The sequence below is a fragment of the Centroberyx affinis genome, unplaced genomic scaffold (assembly GCF_046629955.1).
Source record: "Centroberyx affinis isolate AG114_WGS23_722 - 3 ecotype Tasmania unplaced genomic scaffold, CSIRO-AGI_Caff_v1 ptg001895l_1, whole genome shotgun sequence".
Lineage (NCBI taxonomy): Eukaryota > Metazoa > Chordata > Actinopteri > Beryciformes > Berycidae > Centroberyx > Centroberyx affinis.
Genome location: NW_027280262.1, coordinates 179,916 through 204,371, shown reverse-complemented (window position 1 = coordinate 204,371; position 24,456 = coordinate 179,916). Strand labels below are relative to the sequence as shown.

The following is a 24,456-nucleotide window of genomic DNA, read 5'->3' as shown; positions in this document are numbered from 1 at the left end:
GAATTGGTTTTGAAACCGAGGAAGATGGATTTTTTTTTTTATCTGTCTACAGTTTGCCCCGCTGCTAATCTTGAATGTTGAAAAGTGCTGAGTAAGTATTTTGTCAAAACTTAAAGTAACAACCCGAGACATTTTCAAAGAGGGACCCCTTCATAGCTGTGGAGAAGCTTTCATGATCTGCTGAGTCGCTATTGTACGGTATGAATCAGCGATAGAGAGTAGCAAAACTGACATTTATTTCTATGAAAATGTTGCGGAATTTAACTTTAAAAGCAGCATCGATATCTGCGCTCTTCATACCGTGGCTTCGACCTTTGCCGCATGTCATCCCCCACCCTCTCGCTCTCGTGTCACTCCTGTCACTCTCCACTTATGCGGCATCTAATAAAGCAGAAAGGCAGAAATATCATTAAAAAAAAAAAAAAGCCATTCCGAGCAGGCTGCAGCTGGCTGTTAGGAGGAGGCCTGTTTCTCCCCGGCGCAGCTGTTTCTGATGAGCTCAGTGAGTCAAGTTATCTGACCACAGTCTCTCCCGGCAGCTCCCCCCTCACAGGAGATAACACAGCATTAACGCTGACCGGCCAGACGCTCATCGCCTCGCCACTCAATACTGGAGTGCGGTATGGCAATGGAGAGGGGGTGGGGGGGGTGGGTGGGTGTTATTGCCTGATGCCAGAAAAATCGGCGGATTACATCAAATCCTCCTCACTTTCACCGTCTGTGTTTGGTCTGGATTCCGATTCCATTCCGATCTGCTGTTTCTTTGCGACTCTAATATATCAGTTTGCCGATATTGGTCTTTTATTAAAAATCAGATAGCAGCCAGTCGGTGTCAGCCGCCTCTGATATGGCCGAGGTTTCCGCCCTATTTGGAATAAACCGGGTTCAGGAGTGACAGGCTGTAAAACCTGCAATGAAACCTGCCTCACTCTGCCGACCTGAGGGCTGCTGAGCCACCTGAAAGAATTTCATTAGCCTGGCTTTCAGTGGAGAGTTTTAGTGTCCCGTGACGGTCTAAATCCTGTTTCAGAGGCTTTTCCACCCTGACAAGAAGGCAATTTTGTGCAATTTTTGGCACAAAAACAGGGAAATTTAAAGATAACGAATATCGGCACACCCTATTATCTGTTGTCTCTTGAAAAAGCCTTATTTATCAAACCTTAACATGTAGTACCTTATTCTCACTGAGTACCATTCTCACATCGTCCTTAACACACGTCCCACCCACCACACACTTCATTAGTTCTTTAATCACCTCAACAGGCTTTTAATGGAATTCCTTTAAGTTGGTGCAGGCTGTGTGTGTGTGTTGGGGGGGGGGGGGGGGGCAAAGTATTTACGGTTCCAAACTGTGAAGCAGTGGTGATGCTGGGGGGAGAGAAAGTGCAGCGGGGTCGTGTTGCTAGCCGGCTGAGCGTGGTAAAACACCATGGTGTCCTGCTTTATGAGTGGAACCAGGTTCTGCACAGGTCGCCATTGTTGGTGCAGCTGAGCCCGGGGGGTGGAGGGGGGGGGTTAGGGGCCGCCGATGTCCCGGTTTGATGGTGTCGAGGGGTTGTGTTTGTGAAAACAGGCCCTTTGATGACACTCTCTCTCTCTCTCTCTCTCTCTCTTCTTCCACTAGTCCCTCCCTCCCTCCCTCCAGCAGGACCAGTCAATCTGGAAGCCATTTGCTTGGTTTCCACAGAGAAAGTTCAGGCTTGATCACCTCCGGCATCTGCTGAGTGTTTATTTACCCACAGCACTTAACCCATTAGACAAACTGAGGCAGGGCTCGCTGTAGAGCCACCGCTCAGGTTGGCCCTCTGACAGGAGCCGGCGCTGGGTCCACCGTGTTTTCGTAGTTAGCATGCATCTTGTACTTCTTTTGTGAGATGCTGGAGGCTGGCTAATATTATAATGTGTGCTTTACTCAATGGTTGTCAAAATTAAGTTGTTTGGCCTATACCCAAAACTTTGAAAGGACATCCCAAAGCACTGACCTACATTAGATGTCTGTAAGGTATTTTATAAAGGGGCGTCAATCCCCTAAACCCCTAAGGCTCGGCAAAGACATGGCATCTAATGTCATTTGCCACCAAAACTTAGAACGTCACTTATTTGGATTGCGTGTCTACTCTGTGGACAAAGTGGAGCAATGACTGATGACTGATAAGATTATTATTTGGTCAGTGTGATACATTATTACACAGGTAAACTATCAGCTCAGAGGGAACCCTGGTCTTGAATTCTCCCTGATGTGATTTTTACATATGGCTTCTTAACAGATTTCTCTTGAAGTATAAGACCCCATTTGGACTGACTCAGCCTAAGGTATGGCAAGTGTCCACACCTTTCTATATCCAATTTATGCCTATGATTTTATAAGACCAAAACATTTGGGAGGATGGGAGACCCTGCATGTCCTCAACCCCTCCCCTTAGTGCTGAGGGCTACTGTGTCTGCTATAAGAGCCCTCCCAGAGAGGATGACTACCAGACTGGACCATCCTGAGGAAGTGTCAAAACAATCTGGTAGTATCTGAAAGGGACTTCTGCAGGCGTAACACTGCAGCTGCAGCGACATTTACGCACGACTCTTGCCTGCATGCAGCTGTAGGCTATTTAACAAACACCAAGGGATTGTTTTTCCCCAGTGAAGCCTTACTTTCCCTGTCATGGCTTTCACTATGCTGAGGCCGGTGCTGACGCATCCCTTCTCTTACCCCGCTGACCTGACCGTGATGTCGGACGACGAGGAGGGGAACCGCAGCGAGAGCGACGGCAGCACCGACCAGGGCTACGGCTGCTGCGGGACGCCGGTGGAGAAGTACCGGCGGGTGTCCGGTGTGGTGGTGCGGCAGCGGAACGCCGCAAACGCCAGGGAGCGAGACCGGACCCAGAACGTCAACACGGCCTTCACGGCGCTTCGGACACTCATTCCCACGGAACCGGTGGACAGAAAGCTCTCCAAGATTGAAACCCTGCGCCTGGCGTCCAGCTACATTTCGCACTTAGCCAACGTGCTGGTTGTAGGAGACGGGAGGGAGGACGGCCAGCCCTGCCTGAGCGCCGTCTACAAGGAGATGCCAGGAGGCGGAGAGGGCAAGCAGCCCAGAACTATCTGCACGTTCTGCCTCAGCAACCAGCGGAAAGGGGTAAAAATCCGAAGTCACCCAGACACCTAGAACCGATACGTGCAGTTCTCTCATATGGAGAGCGCGTCCTGCCAAAACTCCATTCTAAAATCTTACAATTAAAAGTTTCTGTGCTTATCGTGAAACTTACATACATGGTAAGACAATATTTAAGATATTTTACAAATCTTTACAGTCCACTCTTCAATTCGGCGTACATTCAATACATAAAGTAGCACTAGTTTTAATAATATTTCAAATTTTAAAATCGGTTTGCCTTTTAATTCCCAATATTCCCCCTCCAAGATACGCCGTGGAGGGTGTCAGCGAGCGGTGTGAACCAATTCAAAAAGTTAACATTTTATTGGAATAAAGTGCTGCCTGGCGGACGACTACCATGCCGAGTTTTCCAGAAGACCCTAATAATTCTTAAAAGGTCTTAAGTCATGTTTAAAGAGGTGTGTATCTTTGCCGATTAGCAAGGCAACATTAAACTGTCAGATTTTTGAATGGAGTTCGGTGTCCCGAGAGAACGACAGATATCGGCGCTAGAACGTAGCACACCATTGTAAAATACATATTTTATCGATAATATATCATAACAATAATGAAATGTCATTCTTCCGCCAAGCAATAGGTCTATTGAACACTAGCTAAGCGGCACATAGTAGCAGTAGCGGTGGTTTTCGTTTATTGCATTAATATTTAAATTAACTGTTATGCTGCCACAGGTGCGTGTTAATCGGATAATCTACAACGCCTCGGCCAATCAGAACTGAGAACAGGAACTATCAGTTTGTTAATATGAAATACAGCAAATTACATCAGTGCCTGGTGTAGTTTTCAGGTTATAGGTCTACTGTGTTTGAAAAGTTATAGCATAGCCACTTCAGAAAATCAAAGGTTTGGTCCTCTGGAGAGAATAAAGTCTGTGGAAGTTTAGAGCACAGTCATAGGATAGGCCTAGTGTGGAGTCAGAATAAACTGCATGCATCTCAGTGAAATGGACATGGTCCATCTTGGCGTTCTAATCACTGTGTTGGGATTTAGTTTATTTATAGGTGCCATATCATTCAGTGCACTGAAATATCCTTTAAAGGAAAACGAGGGTTTTTATTGATACTAGATATGTAATTGCACTAAACTATTTATATGCTCTTAAGAGAGCAAATGGCCAACATCTGGGCCAAAATATTTCTTATAGGCTCACAGTAATGATGTTTTGATTGATAGTGACAGCAATGACTGATGCGATTTCCTGCTTTGTTCACAGGTGAAGGACAGACGAGACTGTGTGAAAATGCACGGGGGCAGTGCGCTGCGAATGAGTCGGAGATGAAAGCGCCTGGCTTGGAGTAACCTTGAATCGACTCCCAGAGCAGACCTGAGGGAAACCTTCAGCTGACACACTCCTGGGTTCTAGAAGCATCTCAGCACCGCCATGTTCTTAAAGGACTACCCCGACTACCAGTCCCCTCGTCACAGAATTGGGTATGAGGTGCCTCAGTGGACCAGACTCCCAAAAAGTCGGTGTAGTCCTTTAAGATGACACTAAGCTGATCTTAAAACCGAGGTGCTTTTGGGAAGCTTGGCTCAGAGACGGACTGCTGCAACAGACCAGTTTGAGGAATGTTGTGTGAGAGGAAAGACTGCTCCGTCCACCAAGGTTGTGTTGTACTTCTCCTGCAACAGGAGACACCGGTGGGACGCTGCTTTACAAAGAGACTGTGGTTGGTTGCTTTTTCATTATATGTTGTATTCTACTTTGAAATTAAATCTATTTTTACAGAGACACGGTTGTCTAGTATTTTGCCGTCAATTTGGTGGTTGTATCTTTTTTTTTTATACAATTTACAAGCTGCCATTTATGGGATTCTCAATCTAGCCAGTTCATTTGCCTTCACTCAAAAAGCTGTTTTTTTCAAAGCCCAATCATAGAGACACATCATTTGAGAATAACAATTATAAATTGATGTCATTTCTTGATGATTGATTTTTCAGTGATAATTATGTTGAGTTGACAGTTTTGATTGGAGACTGGTTTGTCCATTCACATAGCTGAACTGGCTCTGAGCTGGCTGTTCAAAACTAGAGTGTGGTGATGAGTGTGGACTTATAGAAACACTGTAGATTTCACTGACAATTTTGCTGTGATTAGTAAAGTTGCAAAATGCTGATCTTCAATCCTACCTCTTCTCAGATCTATCTTCATGATAAAAAATTTAAAAAAAACAGCAATAAAACAACATGTACAGTATATGGAAGTCCAGGACTGCACCCCACCCAACCATGATTGGCATCTTCTGCCTGTAACTGCTCAGAAGGGGAAACCTGCTGTATATGGGGAATTCCAATACAGCTTTACCTTCTCCGTCTGAGTAATGCCAAGGAATCTCGACAGAGGAAGTAATCAATCTTCTCCTCAGCAGGGTCTCTCTGAAATAGTTGTGTCCCAGCAGTATCTGACCACAGAAAGCCTGGTCGGGGTGGTATGTGCAGCGGACTGCCAGTTAGGAAGGCATGAATCACGCAGAATCCGAGTCAACTCTGGGGAAAAAGTAAATGCAAAACAGGAAAGACACAAATGAGCGTTGCTGGATCTATTGTAGTGAGTGATGATTACTCATGGGGATCATCAGGGACCGTAGCACATTGCTGGAGCCATGCCCAACGAGATCATCAACCTCAGAACGAAACAGGCAGAGCTTTAGTTTTGATCTTATAGCTGAAAATATCCCTTTATGTATGTTAGTCCATAAAGCTGTGCACTCTCATGTTTGGAAAAAGCCTCAGCTGTATGTCACATGCAACTCAAGTCACTGCTAATTCTGCGCATTCGCCGATGACGCCGCATTCAACGTTTGGAATATTTGGGGCCGGTATCCAGGAAAATATAGAAAGTAGAAGTCTGATCTTTGGCACGACTGTGTTCAAGTAGTAAATCTCCTGGGTCGTGATCCACATGTGGTGTTGATCAGTCACAGCTAATATCACCTAGCACCCTGTGTCCAGACAAACACAGCTGCTGATGAATTAATGTTGTAGATCACACCGGGAGAGCGGGGTGACGGGGAGACTCCGTGTGTGAGAATCCGTCCCTGTGCTGAGATGGATGCAAAATCCGTCTCTCAATTGGACGAAAACAAAGAAAGTCAGGTGCACGAGTTAAAAAGTGTTTAATGCATCTATCTCAGTGTATGGATGATTCATTGGGGCTTTATTGACCAAGGTGCATGATGTGCAGGTTGCTCTACTTTTGATTCCTGTATGAATTCCTGCACCCATGGAAACCTGAATTCACTACCACAGCTGCAGGATCAAATAGAGTGTGTCTTTATGTATGTGCGAGGGTGTGTGTGCTAATGTGACCGTGTGAGTGTCTGTGTGCGTATGTTGAGAATGGAGTAACGTGTACATGGTGATTTGCCACTATCTTGATGTCTAGGGTCTATTTAGCGCTTAGAACAGGACTGCATGTGGTCAGAAATACCACACAAAGTTACTCATTATCACCTTGGACGGTGCAATACAAGACACTAGTCAGGGCCAACTATGAGATTTATCACAGATTTTAAACATTTTACAACACAGTTATTACTAAACTGAATCCTTTAAATCACCCATGAAGTGATGTTTAGAAATACACCCTCTGGAAGTAAGTTATTGCACTCGCGGTCCTTCGGGGCCGGCACAAATAACTGCACGCTTGTATAAAGCATCCCAACCCTCCGGTTTCTCTCCACCTGTCAGTGCTAAAGTCTAATTAGAAGCTGCTGTGTGAGCTTATCCTGCAGCTCTAGGGGCCCGGCGGAGCCCGCCGAATGGCTCCCAGAGGCCCCCCAGGCAGGAAGATGTCATAGAGGAACAGGAAGGAAAAGGCCTGAGTGGCCGACCCCGCCGAGGCCCTCCCTGTGGGGCCCGGGGCCCTGGGTCAGTGCCAGGTTTGAAATCAGCCGGAGAGGCCCAGATGGCCCGCTGCTCGTTCAATGCTAATTTTAATTCCTGGGTGGGAAAGCGTGGCCGGCTGAAATCAGAATCGGTTTCGTTGGCCGAGGAGGTTTGTACATAGAAGAAATTTGACTTCAACAACACAACATCAACAACACAAAATTATAAAAAAACTAAAAATTTACAAAATAGGTCTCTTTTGTACAAAGAAAATAGTATATAAGTATAAATGGTATATATATATATATATATATATTTTTTTTTTTTTTGTAAATTTAAGTTTCTGAAATAGGTCTTTCTTTCTGTACAGTATGCACATGGTTCCATGTGCATAGAAAGAACTGACTATAGGATAGTAGGTGCAGGTGCTGGACACCAGCATTACAGTGCTATTGTCCATAAATAGCAACAATAGTGCCAATTATGCAAAAAAAAAAGCATGCAAATAAATATGGACAGGGCAAAAGCAGTGGTGAGATAGAGGGAGAAAAGTTCACTGCTATTGTACACTATTGTGAATCCTTTATATATTACAGGAGGGCTGAGGGAATGGCTTGGAACAGCCACCTATGACTGGTGTGATTTCTTATTAAAGTTAGTGATATCCCTGTACAGGACAGGATAAAGTTCCGTCGGAGCGTAAATTATCCTGTCAAAGTCGTCAGCGGCGCTTTCCCCCCAATCTCCAGCCCCATCTGGTAGACATTAACGGAGGATACCATGGGGCAAATAGGAAGGGCTAAGATTGCGATACAGTTCCCCTCCACCACGCTTTAGCCCTAAACAGACCCTGATGGTGCTGTAGCTCAACCGCTTGACAAGGTAGACACCCCCCCCCACCCCCCCCACCCCCTCTCCACCTCTCGTTCAACCCTATAGCTTCCTGGCCGACCTGCCTGCCGGGGGAGGTAATCGCCATCGGACACGCACTGCGGCCCCCTTTCATGGGACGAGGCCTTGGACGGGCCCGCTTCCGATTTTTACGATTCTTTTCCATTGATGGGTGGAGTGGGAGAGCAGGGGAGCGACCCAATCCTCTGCAGCGGCCAAAGACAGTGAAAGGACACTGGAGCGTGCGTGTGTGTGTGTGTGTGTGTCTGCGTTAGGGTTCGACAGAGAGGAGAGTTTGAAGGCCAATACTGATACCGATATTTTTAAGGCCGGTGTGTATTTGCTGAGGAAATGCGTTATGGCAGGTTCATACGGAAAAAAGGACACTTTTGCGGGATAAAAAGGAAGGCCCACGTTGGCTCTGAACTGGTCTGAACCGTCCGCTATCGGTCTACAATATCACATGACTGGCTGTGTTGCCTTGTGGAAAAGCGTCTCCGTTCCCTTTTCTGGTTCTTTGCCTTCGTTTCCATCTCTGTGCTAACATCTGTTCGTCAACTCAGGATTTCTGCACCTTTATGCCCCATCAAACAGCTTCTAAATCCTCATTTTACTTCATCTGTTGTTATTGTTGTTGTTGTTTTTTTGTCATCTCTTTAATCTTCATGCTCCCCCACTCTTGTCAGGGTGGAAAAGCCTCTCAAACAGCATTTCGACCATCATGGGACACTAAAACCACTGAAACCCAGATGCATGAAATTCCAATATCGGTACGCTGATATATCGGTCTAACCCTAACGAGCGTGTGTGTGTGTGTGTGTGTGTGGGTGTGCGTTCTGTGCTGTACGGGGCGATGCTGTTGACACATTCTCCTCCCGGCCGCAGACACTCTCAGGACTATTGTTTCCAATCCCAGCATGCAGTGGGGAGGAAGCGGCGGAACGGCCCGAGACATTAGCGCAGACAATGTCAGTCTACCGGGGCAGGGCCGTGATTGCTCTCTGCTTGGCTCCCGCTCCTGCGCTCAACCTTAGGGCGGGGGTCCTTAATGCAGAGGTGAAAAGGCGACTAATCTGAAGCCCGAATTCTCCCCCTGTCAAAATAATACAACAATATGTCTGCTTAGGCTGCTCTGTGGGAGGAAAGAGGCGGACTTCCTTAGTCACATCCATCACAGCCCAATGCTCTCATATAAAGCTGCTGTTGGAGTGGATCATCAAAACACTCACCCAGTGCAATATTCTCTATATCTGTACATATTTCTGTCTATTACTGACTTCCATAGCTTCCTATCGGTGCAGTCAGTCAGGTTCCAACAGAGAACTGTGTGCATACAGTATAGAAGTTGCTCTTTTTTTTATTTTTTATATGCCACCTATACTTGTAAACTACTTTCTTTTATGTACTACTTCTGAAAGAGACCTGTTCCCTAAATTTCTAAGTAACCTACGTGAGAAAACCCACCAAGTCGCATTCCTTCCAAACAATGAAGCTGATTCTGATAGGAGTAATATAATCCCCAGATGATATTTTTATTCAAATTGTATTGTGCATTTCCCTTCAATCCTAAAGTTTGCTGGTCTGTCAGTAAACCAAAAAGTACGGTTTGGCAAAGATTTTTAGGCGCCTAATTGCTCTCTACTCCGAAGAAAAGCTATATATTAATAAAGCTATGATGATGCATGGGAAAAAATAGGCGAGGGAGACTGCAGAGCTGCATTTTTAACAAGACATGGAGAAAGAGCTCGGGCCCAATAAATGCAACTGTTTATGGCTTGGAGCCTCGTGGACCTGCGAGATGGATGGGAGGAAGAGTATACGTCTGAAACTTTGAACCAGTTTCAACAGCCAGAGCAATTGTTTAGAGGATATCCTCAATCAAGGCCCCAAAGAGCACAATGAATAGTCTCGCTGACAGAAACTTGCTGCCCCCCAGCAACCTCCTCGACCTGCCTACTGTGTGTCGGAGGAGAGCGAGCGTCCCGCGCCAAGCAAAACATCATGATGTCATCCGAACTTGGTTTTTCCACTGAACGACTCCAACGTGAGATCTCTACCATTTTTAAAATGTCACTCGTCGCTTACTGGTTTATTGCTTTGCTGGCATGAAAGTAAAAGGTATTACTAAAAGCCTTTCCTTACAGAATAGAAACATTACATAGGATATAGTGAGTTCAGTTATTTACCTGTTTATTATTTACCAGTTAATATACTGGCCTAACTGATGTGGAACATTTTGGAATAAACTTTTCAGTTTTATCCAGAGTTTTATCCAGAGGAACAGCCTATTTTGCAACCATACACCATGTGGCCTATAATAATAATCATTTCTACAGCATTTTCAAAAATACAGTCACAAAGTGCTTTAAAAAAGGATTTAAAAAATTGACAAAAATTGACAGCAAATGCAATGAAAGCAAGGTAAGATGTATAAATGTAAGGCGATAAACAGAAAACCGAAAAAGGGGGGGTCAAAGACAACTAATAAAACATCATTTAAAACAAGTCTACAAAAAAGAGTCTTATGAAGTGATTTAACAGATGATACAGATTTAGCAGTCCGAGCTCCAGGAGCTTTGGTGGGAAAGGCCAGTTCACCTCTTGTGTTTTTATCTAGACTCTTATCAGACATGATCCCTATCTGTTCCAGTGCTATAAAACAAAGTGTGGCATGATGATGTGTTAGCATTAGTCATTAGGTGTGGCCCTGATGGAGCTGTGGGCTGAAGTACAGTGTGTCTGGGTAGGTTTCTGTGCTGTGGGGACGCCCCCTGTTGGACATGGTAAGGAAATGAAACACCCTGCATTTAGTAAGAATGCTGTTTTCTGACTGATTGACTGATTTCTTGTTGAATAACAGATTTCACTGACAGTCAATCACAACCTCAAACACTCTATCTTTATGATATCTCTCACTTTTGATGTTTGATGTTGTTGGGTGGTTAAAATCCTATATAAAAGCCAACTCTAAACAAGGCAACAGTAAACATGTCGCTCCCTATGAATGATTGGTTTATTATTCTTTTTCTGACTGACTGATTGTTGAACTTCTGGGTACAATTGTCGCAATTCTCATTCTAAATAACTACTGCATGTGTATGTGTTTTTAGACAACATTCTGTGTCACCGTCCTCTCCTCTGTATCATTATTATAATGAAAATGTGATCCATAACCTCCTGGGGGGTGATACTTCTGCAGTGAAGCGTCGACATGTTCATTTTTGTACATGAAAAGCAGTGACAAAACTGTGCAATACTGTCCTCTCTCCCACAAGATTAAATCCTTTCCTGTGAGAAAAACATAGTTTTTGTTAAGGGAGAAAGAGAGGAATGTACAGTACACTCACAGTTCACCATTAACATTAATTACTCATAGTGTCATCACCATGGTAACATAGTGCTTTTTGAATCCATTGTACAGCTCTATTTTAAATGTAGATTGAAATGATACGACCCCTAAATACTTTCACAAGCTTCTGTACTGTTGTTTACCCAAATGTCTTCAAAGTCTTATTCTCAAACGTGTCCGTCTCCGTGCTTTTATTTTGAAGGCAAAATAGCTGAAACGGAAGTTAGCTTAACGCTAAACAAGGCATTAACAATAAATAACATATATTAATGGGAATACGTTCTATAAATGTATGATTTGGTTACATTTGGCTATAACGCGAATTGAAACTGTTTCCTGTTTTTGAAACGGATATCATTATAAGCAGGTTAATTTCCGCTCAGACGGACATACTTGCAGCCAGGCGTGTGTTCCGCGACTCTGCAGCTGAATGGTATCGCTCTTGTCCCTCCACCGCATCCGTTCCAGCGCTGGGGGACGTAGGTGGCGGTAGTCAGCCATATTGTCTCTGATACAGCAGAAATCACACTAGCGGCAACACCGGCGACAGAGGGAAGAGAGAGTCGTTAGCTTGACAAAACCCAAGCGTCTCGGGAAGAATTTCGGTCGTCGAAGTGATCAAGGAGGTAAATATTCAGTTCTACGTTACCTGCTTTTGATATAGCCGACGTGTCTTCTCTCTGGGAGAGTCGGCCCCGGGAAACCAGCGAGAGCCAGCGAGCTAGCCTAACTTAGCTTGCGCTAGCTATTGCAGCTTAGCAGGCTAGCAGAGGTGTATGCTTGCACGATGTGGCCCGCCTAACCCCGATAGCTTCTGTTCTCTTATAAGGAGAGAACGTCACACCAAAGGCCATTCAGAAGTCTGGAAATTTAAAAGTTCGCATTGTATTGAATTGAGAGCTGTTTGATGGATTGACTGGATGTAGGCTATGCCGAATTGAAGAGTGAATGCTATCGATTCGGAAAAGGGTTCTTAAGTCATGTTCTGTGAGGTGTGTACATTTGTCGATAAGCATTACATTTTCAGACTTTTGAATGGACTTTACCGTGACATTATCTCCATACAAGAGGGAGCGAAATGTATCGTGGCAATGGCCTGAGTCTATGTATCAGCGAGTGTTAGCTGGCTAATGTTGGCGTGCTGTTTGGTAGGAGGGTTGGCTAGCTAGCCGCACACTTTACCTGTCAATAGGAGGACAAGAAGTTAGCTAGCTAGCTGTTACGTTATTACCGCCGGCGGCGTAACGGTAGTTAATTAGCTCGACGGCTAATGTGGAGCAAGTAAATGAGCTTATATATCTGTTACACAGAAACGTGGCAAGTTACTTTACAGAATGCTAAATTTTGTGCATGTAGCTTCAGCGAGAATTGAAGTTGGTTGGTTAAGCAACTGCAGTCAGCTAACAGTTAACCTTGCTAGCTTACTCAGGTTAGCTAGCACAGGCCAAATTGGTTGGACATTAGTCAGGCATTAGGAATTCCTAGCTGTTGACGCTGTGCTCCCCTGCAGCTTCATAGCGGTAAGCAAATCAGCCAAGCACACACACACACACCATAGCTTTTAGCTAATGACTATCGCCTCTTTTTTCTGACATTATTACAGTCATGTTGTGTGGACCAGGCTTGAGATAAATGTTTGTTGGTTAACGTAATGGGAATGACTTCAAAGCCTGACGTAACACCATTTTTTGGTCCAGTGGGATTAGGAAATCCAGATCTATACTTCTATAGTGGCTAATTATTTTGGTAGACATCATGCCACATCTTTGTCCAAATATATCCCTTTGCACAACCAATTGCCACATTGAATGTATCAGATGGGCAAAAGGATATTTGGTGTTGCACATGTCCACAGTATATTGCCACCTACATACAGTAATGCCCGTGATCTTTAACTGCATACTTCATAGTCATATCTGCAGTTGGAGCAGCTATTGGTGTTGCTCAACACGAAGGGGAGCAATTATTTCTTATATTGCTGGTAGCCAGCATGTTAATATTCTAATGGATATCAATGTTTACCCTACATCCATCCAGCAGCACATCACTTCATTAGCAGATGACTGTCCCACCTGCTAGTCAAGACACTAAAATCCAGCACCTTGCGTCAATTCTTACCCTAAATTAACCAATATAGGCTAAATATGGTACAGTTGGCTCATATGACATATGAGCCAAAATATGTCAGTGCAATTCTGCCACTTTACAATGTTATTTGCTGATGATGCACAGGGTGAAAAGAGACTAATGCATAAGGTTGCTGTGGTGGTTCTGTCACTGGTGTGACATTCAGAGAATGGATTTGGCCATTTGAATAAAATCAATAATTGCACAGCTTATCCCTTCCTGCCCTAGTAATTTAACAGCATGTCAATACTTTGGGGAGTGGTGATGTTTGAAACGGAGTGAACAGTGTGTAAAATGAATACTCAACACCAGCCAGATGCAGGTAAATTTGTGTTTAAGTTTGTCTACTCTGCCAGCCACTTTGTCAAGTAAAATAGTGAAATTGGCTAGGAAATTACATGAATTGACCTGCCACTATGGCCATTGGACTAAAAAGGTAATTTCCCACCCTGTTTTTAAACTGCCCAGAGTTTGTGCTCCCAAAAATGCGCCATTATCTGCAATGACTGGTTCCAAGCCTTAAGCCATGATGTTGCTAGCATGTAGTCTAGAGCAATTTTATTGGATAAGATGCTGTTAAATGCTGTCTTGTTAGACTGTTTATCTAATGCAGGAGTCTCCAATTATGTGCCATGGAGGTCCAAGAGTCTGCACATTTTCATTCCAACCAAAAACTACACCAGGTAATTTCACTGATTAGCACTCCTTCAACCACATATAAGGGACTAATCAGTGAAATCAGCTGCTGTAGTGATTGGTTGAAATGAAAACCTGCAGACTCTCAGCCTTCCATAACACGGTTGGAGATGACCATCCTAATGTTTGGTTTTCTCTCTTTCCATCAGCTGTGTGAAGGTGCCCCTGGTGGCCCCCCCGCCCTCAGCCAAAGCCCCCCATACCCCTTGCCCTGTTGGGAACAACCCCTTCCCCCCTTACCTTCCCTCCTCTTCCTCCCTCCCTCCCTCCCCCCCCCCCCATCTTCCAAACCATCCTCTGCGGCGGTAAGAGTTTCCCACCATCTCTGCCAAGCTGTCGGACATGTCAGGACCCGTGCCGAGCCGGGCCCGAGTGTACACCGAGGTCAACACACACCGGCCCAGGGAGTACTGGGACTATGAGTCCCATGTGGTGGAATGGGGGTAAATACTCGAAACCCAAACACGGTTCAAAGTAGGCTCTTTTGTGACTCTTAATCCCAGTTGACATTTGTTTGTCTTTATCTTTACAGAAATCAGGATGACTTTCAGTTGGTGAGGAAGCTGGGGCGTGGCAAATACAGTGAAGTCTTTGAGGCAATCAACATTACCAACAACGAGAAGGTGGTGGTGAAGATACTCAAGGTAAAACATACAGTGACAGCCATGGTTTAAGTAAAAGCCTTGATTCAGGTGTAGACGGTTTCTATCTTCACACTCTTCTGTCTAATGTTGTCTAATCTTGTATTACTCTCATTAGCCGGTGAAGAAAAAGAAAATCAAGCGTGAGATAAAGATTTTGGAGAATCTACGTGGAGGTCCCAACATAATCTCCCTCATCGATATTGTGAAAGACCCTGTAGTAAGTAGAGAACATTCACATGAGTGCTGGATGCTTTGAGCACATGAATGGACATTATTGGTGGATCTTGACTGTAGCAGAGACCGTATTTCAAGGATGTGTTTTTGTGTCTTCTTGATTAGATATTTTACATTTCCCAATGACATTAAAATCCCCAAACAGTTTTGAGATTCTGAAATAACATTACTGTACTAATAGCATGGTGAACTCACCACCTGTGCAAGCTTATCGTTTTCACTTGGGCTTTGGAAATATGTGTCTGTAAGTACCTAGCTAGCTGTGGCTTTAAGTTAAATACCAGTATCTAACCTGTTTAGTGTTGTCTGCCTATCTTGTGTTAGTAAGCTCCACACACCCTGCATCCACACTGTGAGCAACTTGGTTGATGGGTCACTCTATTCTGACCGATTGAGTGGCTCTGATTGCAGCCATTTAGTAGTCTGTGGCTACAAAGTTTTGAAAAGGCAAATCATGTAATTTTCACTGTTTCGGTATTGCCTTTCCATAACATTTTGATGAGTTAATTGGGTAGCATTAATCAAAAATCAATGGAAAAAATTAAAAACAATTATTCAGAGCTTATCAGCGACCCAAACGGTGGATGCAAGTGTTCTCCAAACATCATTTTTGAGATGTTTATTCCTGTAGTCTTTCAAATAATTTTGAATGACTGGAATCAACTATCTATCTTGAAATGCCAGGCACTATTGATCATGAAATGAAATGGCATCGGTAGGGAAACAAGTACCCCGTTTACACCTGGCATTAAAATGCATATTGAGAGATCGGATATTAGTCCACTTGCACGTATCCACATAAAGATCTAGGTGCAAATGCACTCTAGACACATTGGAAACAGATTAAAATCCAATTGCTTGGTGGTATTGATTGAAATCTGATTGGCTGTTGATGGCTTCTGACTGTGAAAAGTTCAGCAGTGGCAAAATTTTCCCTAGTCCCCCATTTTTTTCCTGGTCACTCAGCTCTGTAGGAAATAAGGCCCTGTTTATCGTGTTGCTTGCAGTGTGGACACCTGGTAAGCATAAATCATTCGCATAATGCATTAGTGCCTTAGCTTACTATAATGTGGCTGCTTTGAATAGATTAATTTGGCCAGGCCTAGTGGTAAGTATGGATCAGTGGTGTTGAGACTACAACACTTGTAATGCAAAACCCTTTTCCGTTTCAGTCTCGAACGCCTGCCTTGGTCTTTGAACATGTTAACAACACAGACTTCAAGGTAGGACCCATGTTTCTCTTTTGCCTTACTGTGAGGACAGAAATTTGATTTTTCGTGTTATCTAATGAGAGATTATTTTAAACCTCCTTTCTTGGCATACTCGTTGTTTTCTCATACACGTGTGTGTATGTGTTGGAGGAATAAGAAAGTCCAGTGCTATGTCTTCGGTGCTAGAAGGTTACCCATCTTCTGGTTCTATCCTCAATCACTGGCACAGTCCCACAGGTCGAAGTGAGTGATGTGTGACTGCTCAGTATAGGGTTGGGTATCGAGATCTGGTTCCAATTTAGGTGTGGTTCCAAATTGCAGGGTCCACCGGAATCGATCGAGTAATTATCTCCTACATTTGCCACACTTGTTTTGCACCACAGCAACCGTCACTATGGTAGCAAGCAGATGCTGCCTGCATGTACTGTCGGAAATATTGTAATTACAGGTAGAGCGCGCTTGAATGACCCAATAAAGTGGTAAATGCAGTGAGTGGTAAATATTTTGTTTTTGTTCTGTGATGTTGACCTCCAACTACTCGCATTTTTTTTCACTTGTTCTTGTATTTTGCTCTAATAAGTAATGCTTTATGTCTAACATGTTTTGAAAAGTAATTCTGAGACAAAAGTAACTCTACAAAGAATGAATGTCTTTCTTGAGTAATACAACAATGTCAACTCCACTAAAGCTGCATGTAGTCTCTTAAACCCTGAAAATGTATACAGTGGGAATTTATAAAGAATTGGATTGATAAGGAGAATCAAAAATGACACCCGAATCGGTAAAATCCTACTGATACTTAACGCTAGCTCAGTAGGGCTGAACGATATTAACAAAAAAAAATCTAATTGTGATTATTTGACAGAATATTGCAATTGCGATTTAAACTGTGATTCATGTCATTACAAGTTTTTCTTGTCATAAAACATTAAAACTTTAAAATTGTTTAATGAAAAGTGATTTAAAAATATAGATGTCAGTGTGCAGGATTTACTGAGTTTGAGTATGATGAAAGGTTTTCACCAATAGTGGACCTAAAACACCTTTTTAGAAATCCAGTTTGGACAAAACTCTCTCTTAAGCAAATAATTGCAGCCTCTGTGGTGTAGAAATTGCAGATTGCATTGCAATTTCGAATTTATATATATATATATATATATATATATATATATATATATTTATATTTATATATTTATATTTCAATTGTTCAGCTCTACTGCTCAGTGAATGGGTGTTGTCTGTTTAGTGTTGGAGGAGATTATCATAGAAAGGCTAATACGTTTATTTGTATCTCCAGCAACTGTACCAGACCCTGACTGACTATGACATCCGATTCTACATGTATGAGATCCTCAAGGTGAGTCATCCGGTTCAAATGCTTGCACAATTACCTCTCCACTCATAATCTATAACCTACAAAATGTCCTGAGGGTGATAAAGCATTTTATCTGTGTGTATGCTTTTGAATAAAACCCTTGTTTTTCACATACAGTACCAGCCTTCTGTTTTAGCCATCAACATGTTTGTGTGTGTCTGGTAGACTTTTTTTTAATCTCTTCCTGTATTGGATTACATGGGAGAAAAGACTGTCTTGTGACTATTGAATAATAACTGGGTAATTTTGGCTCTTGTCTGTAGGCCCTGGATTACTGCCACAGCATGGGAATCATGCATAGGGATGTAAAGCCACATAATGTGATGATTGATCATGAACACCGCAAGGTGAGTGTTAACAAACAATACTGGAGTTGCAGTCACTTTCACTTTGAGTAGACAATACCAGTAGAACGTACCACAGCACTGGTCTCTCCACTTTCTGTTCTTATCGACTGTAAAATCATTCTTCATTGTCACTCTCCACCTACATGTATACAGCACAGAAAACGTCCTTCTCTGAGGAGTCGCTGAAAGTCACTCTAGAAGCACAGAAAATCAGTAACTGAAGTAAAAGTACACGAGGCAGGTTGAGGGAAAGTGGGTACAACAAAAAAGTGAATTACCTTTCATCACAAAACATCTTGTGGAATGCATTAAACATCACAAATTGATGATATTTAACATTGACTATGTTAACATGTTTACATGCAGTCAAATAACAGACTATTTCACACTTATTCCCAATGGCAGGACCTTATATAAACACCTAATTTTTTTTAGAATAAACCGACCAATGCCAATCCGGTTGAAAATGCAATCCTCTTGGAAGTGCTGGATTATCCTATTGACAGTCGGCTCGTCAGATCCACTACAATCAGGCCCTGTGCCTTTATCATTTTGGCAGTAACGCCTGGGCACAAAGTGACCACTGTGCACAATAATCATTAGTCCCCCAGTGCACAAGTAGCAGTTATGTACTAAGTAGGCTAATTGTTGTTCGACAGTTGTAGTTTAAAGAAGACGAGCTGTAAAAGTCAAAAATGAGATCCTTCTGATCACTAGCTATAAACATGTAAACAGCTGATTGCGTGCCCTCATGCATGTAAACAGTTGGCACCCAATTACTTTTTAGTCGGTTTATATGGATAATCAAGCCTGCACGTAAATGTAGTCAGCATAACAGCATCAGAAGGTGGATTTTTTTTTCTTTTCTTTTTTTAAATGTAATGACCGTAAAATAAATACATGCAGGGCAATAGTGTTGCGCAAGAATGCATGCACTGTGTCCATTTGCTGAAGCTAATTGCTTTTTTCTGTATCCGTAGCTGCGCCTTATTGACTGGGGTCTGGCTGAGTTTTACCACCCAGGGCAAGAGTACAACGTCCGGGTGGCCTCACGCTACTTTAAAGGACCAGAGCTCTTGGTGGACTACCAGGTATGGCTGTGGGGGGGTATTCTTGGTTTGGGTTTGGCATGCTGTAAGCATCTGCTAGGACATGAGTGATGATTGCTGACACTGCTGATCAGATTTTAATGAAACTTTGAAAATGATGCATCTCAGCCACTGGCATTTTCAGAATTACACTGAATGGCCCAAGGGGGGCGCTACAATTGCAGGATGAAACAAGGTGACATATTTGTTGCTGACTGGCCCAGAATAGGGCCGCATCATTTATGGGCCTCCATAATAAGAGGGGATAGAGGATCTGAGGAGCATTAAGTTGGATCACAGGAAAATTATATTTCCCTTCCTTTTTTCCCCGTCCTATCTGTCCTCTCCCTCAGAAGTTTATACTGTCTGTGTGTTTCAGATGTATGACTACAGTCTGGATATGTGGAGCTTGGGCTGCATGCTGGCGAGCATGATCTTCAGGAAGGAGCCCTTCTTCCATGGCCATGACAACTATGACCAGGTAAACACACCAACGAATAATGTCTGTCGCAAACATCATGGGTAGAAAAAAGCTGCAGGAATTTGACAAGCTGGTTGTGTGCTTTGCTGACAGTTGTGACTTAAATACAGGTTGAAAGAAACAAAATGGAGCCAGGGCTTCTAGGGAGCAACACACATACATACATGAATACACCTCACTTTAATGTCCTTCTAGTCCGAAACATTCTGTTAATTACTGGTAAAAGCCTAAAGGCAAATTTATGGTTTCTGCGGTGTGCCCGGTGTTCGCAGTGTAGAGGGTCTGTGCGGCGAGTACGGAGCTCCGCAGGGGGTCTGCGGAGGGTCCGCACCGGGCTCCGTGCTCCCCTCAAAAAATGAAACTCTGCGGAGGCCTCCGCAAACGCCGCAATCAGTTCAGAGGCTATGATTGGTTAATGGTTGCTATGTTAGTTGGTTACCAGGGAAGTAAGTCTAATTGAGCCAAGTGACAGCTGACAACCGGCAAAATGGACAATAGGAGGAGATTCTGCACTCTCCGTGAACACCGCACTGCTACCGCATTTACCATGAAATGCTGTGGCTCTGCGGAGAGAACGGTCTTGCCGTGAACACTGCGAACACCGGACACACCGCAGAAACCATAAATTTGCCTTAAGAAGCTGCCATAGAACTGACAAGTTGTTGCTTCCTTGTTTGTTTTCCTGTAGTTGGTGAGAATAGCCAAGGTGCTGGGGACAGAAGACCTGTACGACTACATTGACAAGTACAACATTGAGCTGGAACCTCGCTTCAACGACATCCTGGGAAGGTAGGGGGTGTTATTGCAGTCACATGTTAATTGTAGGAGAAAGAGGTGCGCCAGTAGTATCTATAGTGTCACCAGTCCAGCTCCAAAGTCCTTACTGGATCAGCAAATTAATCGATACGTCCTGATATTGATACCTTCATGACATGCATTTTGGCAGCATAAAAAAACTTTTGTAGTAGGAAGACAATTTTTTCCTGATGCGTGAAAATGATGAAATACTGCTATTTCTCACATTCATAGGCAGAGCACCTATTGTTTTAGAAGAGGAGCCTTGACTTTGCAGGCTAAATGCCATTCTGTTTCATTAGGTCTAACCTCTAGTCTCTAGAAAATGAATAAACACAATTGATGCACTTCTGTAATTGTTCTTGGAATTATTAATATTGGGCAGCTTGAATGACTGTAAATTGAGTATTACTTGGATTGGTCTACTTAATAAAAGTAATCTGTAATCTCAAATCAGTTCTGAAAAATTGGTGTCGTGAACCTCTAGTAGGAGATATGCCCAGTACAAACTCGGGGAGATTTATTGTTGAAATGGAATTTTGCTTTCTTCCCATGAGGTAACCAATCATATACCATCATATACCATCATAGACCATACACACTGATAATCCATCTGGCTTGTTAGCAATCCATGGGAATGCTATTTTCTCACAGCGTAGCCCTGGTAGCTCGTTGTTAGAGCTCAGTGTGTTTCTCTTGGTCTCCAGGCATTCTCGTAAGCGGTGGGAGAGGTTTGTCCACAGTGAGAACCAACACTTGGTGAGTCCGGAGGCCCTGGACTTTCTGGACAAACTGCTGCGCTATGACCACCAGGCCCGGCTGACCGCCCGCGAGGCCATGGACCACCCTTACTTCTGTAAGCCCACAAAGATAGCCAATACCTCTCTTTTTCCATAATGAAAACAAAAAAATTGTCGGAACATTATACCAGTTCTAATGGCAATTGCTGTTTTTTTTTTTTTTATTCCCACAGTCCCCATTGTGAAAGATCAGTCTCGCATGGCAGGATCGGCGAACCTGCCCAGTGGGAATACAGCTGTAAGCACAGCCAGCATGATTACTGGTGAGAACACACGGATACAGAGTGCTGAAAAATATTTTATACTGCTGTGTTAGTGATCAGTAACTAACTTGAGCATGGAAGCTCTGAAGATATATATACTTTTTATTTTTTATTACTTAATTTTTAATGTTTTTAAAAAAGGCAAAATAAGTGAAGGCTCGGTGGCTGATTCTGAAAAAATGCAATCCAAGTCTGCTTGATATGAATGAGATTATCTCACCGTTTTTAAAAAGCAAGCAACAGTCTTTCATTACATTTTAAAACTATGATAACACTTCCCATGTGCAGAGTTAACTTAATTTTAAATTAGTTGGGTCAGTGGTGGTCTCACAGTATCTGCTCTTGACTGAAGCACTATTACTTTGAAGCACTCTGAAGCACTTTATTGTATTTTAATGTGTTCCATTTTGCACCTTGCATGTTAGTAGCTTAATCTGGTAACTGGTCTTGTTGGCTCATTGTGCCAGGTATCTCTGCCTTACCAGCCTCCACTGCCCTGGGCCCCCTCAGCGGCTCGCCTGTCCTGTCTGCTGCCACCAACGCCCTGAGCACCCCGGTGCCCGCTGCTGCCGGCGCCCCCCAGTGACGGCCCGGCACCGGTCTCCCTGCCCCTCCCGCGCCCCACCCCACATCTCCCCACCCACCGCCACCCAGCCCGGGGAGAAACCAGACGGGTGCCACTCTGCCAGCCCCTCACCGACTCCAACCGAACTCAGTCTGGCCGCTCCTCGCCAACCTCCTGGAGGGCGCTGTCGTCAAAAAAAGAGAGATGTCTTTCTGTTCCTTTTTCCCCCTCGAATGAACGTGTTAACCTGACATATGAAATGAATGTTCTGTGTAACTGACATATACAGGTATTCCTTTCATTTTTCCACAAGCCGTAGTGATAACAAAGGAGTGTGTGTTTGCGTGCGTGTTGAGTCTGAGAACGAGTGTCACCCACGGCTGATGCGGGGTCTCACACACCCCCCTGTGTTTTAGGTTGGATTTTAAAGACACTGGTCATATAGGTACTTTAGCAGAAGGCAAAAGAAAGACACGTTAGCCATTAGGACCAAAAGGAGCACATTCTGTATAGTTTACTAATGCAGCGTTGTCAAAGCGAGAGACCTGGCGAGAACACTTTAAGCAATTTCCATCCTCAAACCAGTCTAAAACACCTTACAGAAGTTTCAATCTTCACAGCATTTTGGAAGTGTTTGGTGCTGTTCTGTGCTCCAGGTGTATGTGAACACTGATGCCGCCTCACTTAAGTCAAAATGACACTTCAACACTTTCTCTGCCTGAGTAGTTTTGTCTTGCCTTTCTACCAAACCAGATAACCAGTCTTCTTTTGATATGCGACTCCCCACGTCATCCGTTTTCAGTTTTGCGGTTAATTTCTTTTGTATTGAGATGCTCTGGACTGCTGGATAAGGTTCATTCACTGTTGAAATGGTTTGATTGATGATATATTATGATCTCTCGGAAGCCAGGCAAAGCTGTCCATTCAGGTTCTTTTGAAATGGTTTCTCAAACGTGCTGCTTTCCAGTTCCTTGAATGACTTCAAGTGGCTTTCCTTGAATTACTTCAAGACATAACCAAAGTTTACTCAATCGCTTGGGAAGAGGAGACTGACCAAACGTAGTTTTGCTTTGTGGGAAAGAGTCACACAGAGGCTGTAATGCAGGTTGACAATATGGGTTCTAGTGTTAACGATAACATGACAACATGATGTAATCACTTGTAGTTGACTGAAGTGCTATTCGCGCTGGAGGAAAGTCCAGTTCTTTTTAAATTTAGTTCAGTGGGTAAGTTTTGATCGGTAATGTATTTCACCAACAAATTGAGGGAAGTATTGAAGTTAAAAGGTTGAATAGAACTTGAAGGGTTGAAGTTTTCCCCAATGTTTTAGTGCCAGAGATTGAAAGTGTGAGTTTTAGACCCTGCTGTACATACGCATCCTTTTTTTCATTTGAAACCTGAAAATGCAAAGAATTCAAAACATGTATACATTGACCAGATAACGGAGCTGTATGAGTCCCTACATCACTGTATATATTTTTATGTCCTTATGTAGAAGACTAGTATTTGAAAATATTTGTGTAAATAAACACGTGTTTTATTTATCAGGTACATCTGACTGCTTTACTATGTCCATGATGTTTATACGGACCATGGTGTTGTCACCCTCATTTATCTCACATTGTGTTCGCAGGTTTCAAAAAGTTACATTTATGGCTTTGAAAAACCTTAATGCCAGTTAGAATACATTTAAGGCCATTTTTGGCAAAACAAAAAAAGAAATGAGGGGAAATGAGGGAAAAACGGGTATCAAAATATCATTCATCTTGACTGGGTTGATATGAAGACTTTTGTTCTGAGGTAACTGAGGTATCCATCATTTGAAAGAACTTGACACTTGTTCTTCCAAAATACTATGGAAGCAAACATTTCTAAATGGACTGAAAAATTTGTTGATTTCCAAAATGTGTAACTTTTTTTTGCAAATCTCATTAGAGAAGTAGCACTATGAGAAAACTTCATTTTTAAAACCTCTGAAACTATTTAAAGGAATAGTTTGGTATTTTCAACCCTGGGCCCAAATAACATGTTTTCCGTCATGATCCCTATTAGTAGAAACCAGAACTTCACTAGCCGCCTGCTCCGCCCATCTGGTAACACCAGGAAGCCCCCTCCTACTCTACTGCAATAGAAACCTAGGGGCATACGCCCCTAAAATCGAGCTTTCTGTCAATAGTTGTGTTCTATTTGGATAGAAACAATTTTTTCTCACCTTCTAAACCGGTGTAAGAGCCAGAAGAATCCAAAAATAACTGCTGACAGAAAGCTCTGTTTTTTTAAAAATCTTTTCAAGATAACATACTGATGATTATACTGTGAGCGTCGTGTTTTGCAAAACAACGTTTATCAGTTTTCAAAGACTGGCGTATGCCCCTAGGTTTCTATTGCAGTAGAGTAGCAGGGGGCTTTCTGGTGTTACCAGACGGGGGAGCAGGCCGCTAGTGAAGTTCTGGTTTCTACTAATAGGGATCATGACTGAAAACATGTTATTTGGGCCCAGGGTTCAAAATACCAAACTATTCCTTTAAGACCTGAAGGCCATCTTTAACTGTATTTAAGATCTTTCAAGACCTTGAATTCATCTAAT

At 43.2% G+C, this 24,456-nt stretch overlaps 2 protein-coding genes and 1 non-coding gene across 4 annotated transcripts; all 3 read left to right on the top strand.

The window, feature by feature from the left end:
- The first annotated feature begins 2,656 nt into the window (after positions 1–2,656).
- LOC139653214 (transcription factor 15-like) lies at positions 2,657–4,454 on the top strand. The gene is made up of 2 exons (XM_071530190.1): positions 2,657–3,136; positions 4,389–4,454. The coding sequence occupies exons 1-2, from the start codon at positions 2,657–2,659 to the stop codon at positions 4,452–4,454; spliced, it is 546 nt and encodes a 181-aa protein (XP_071386291.1).
- Positions 4,455–11,723: 7,269 nt separating this feature from the next.
- Positions 11,724–23,413, top strand: csnk2a4 (casein kinase 2, alpha 4 polypeptide). 2 transcript variants are annotated; one of them, XM_071530179.1, is made up of 13 exons: positions 11,724–11,869; positions 14,216–14,509; positions 14,599–14,710; positions 14,826–14,927; positions 16,117–16,167; positions 17,453–17,512; positions 17,794–17,877; positions 18,858–18,968; positions 19,345–19,446; positions 20,135–20,235; positions 20,949–21,097; positions 21,215–21,304; positions 21,790–23,413. In XM_071530179.1, the coding sequence occupies exons 2-13, from the start codon at positions 14,409–14,411 to the stop codon at positions 21,888–21,890; spliced, it is 1,164 nt and encodes a 387-aa protein (XP_071386280.1). In that variant the 5' UTR covers positions 11,724–11,869; positions 14,216–14,408; the 3' UTR covers positions 21,891–23,413. The 2 variants fall into 2 exon arrangements, with proteins under 2 accessions (XP_071386280.1, XP_071386279.1); XM_071530178.1 differs by having other exon boundaries at positions 21,772–23,413.
- LOC139653215 (small nucleolar RNA SNORA57) lies at positions 16,250–16,386 on the top strand. Its single transcript, XR_011695988.1, has one exon. It is a non-coding gene; the product is annotated as a small nucleolar RNA SNORA57 (small nucleolar RNA).
- Positions 23,414–24,456: the final 1,043 nt, after the last annotated feature.

What these genes read in the sequence shown, in the direction of transcription:
- LOC139653214 (XM_071530190.1), top strand. Translation starts at nt 2,657, where the DNA reads ATGGCTTTCACTATGCTGAGGCCGGTGCTGACGCATCCCTTCTCTTAC. An exon ending in TCAGCAACCAGCGGAAAGGG is followed by an intron (nt 3,137 to 4,388) that starts GTAAAAATCCGA and finishes CTTTGTTCACAG; the next exon opens with GTGAAGGACAGACGAGACTG.
- csnk2a4 (XM_071530178.1), top strand. Translation starts at nt 14,409, where the DNA reads ATGTCAGGACCCGTGCCGAGCCGGGCCCGAGTGTACACCGAGGTCAAC. An exon ending in TTAACAACACAGACTTCAAG is followed by an intron (nt 16,168 to 17,452) that starts GTAGGACCCATG and finishes TTGTATCTCCAG; the next exon opens with CAACTGTACCAGACCCTGAC. An exon ending in TTCAACGACATCCTGGGAAG is followed by an intron (nt 20,236 to 20,948) that starts GTAGGGGGTGTT and finishes CTTGGTCTCCAG; the next exon opens with GCATTCTCGTAAGCGGTGGG.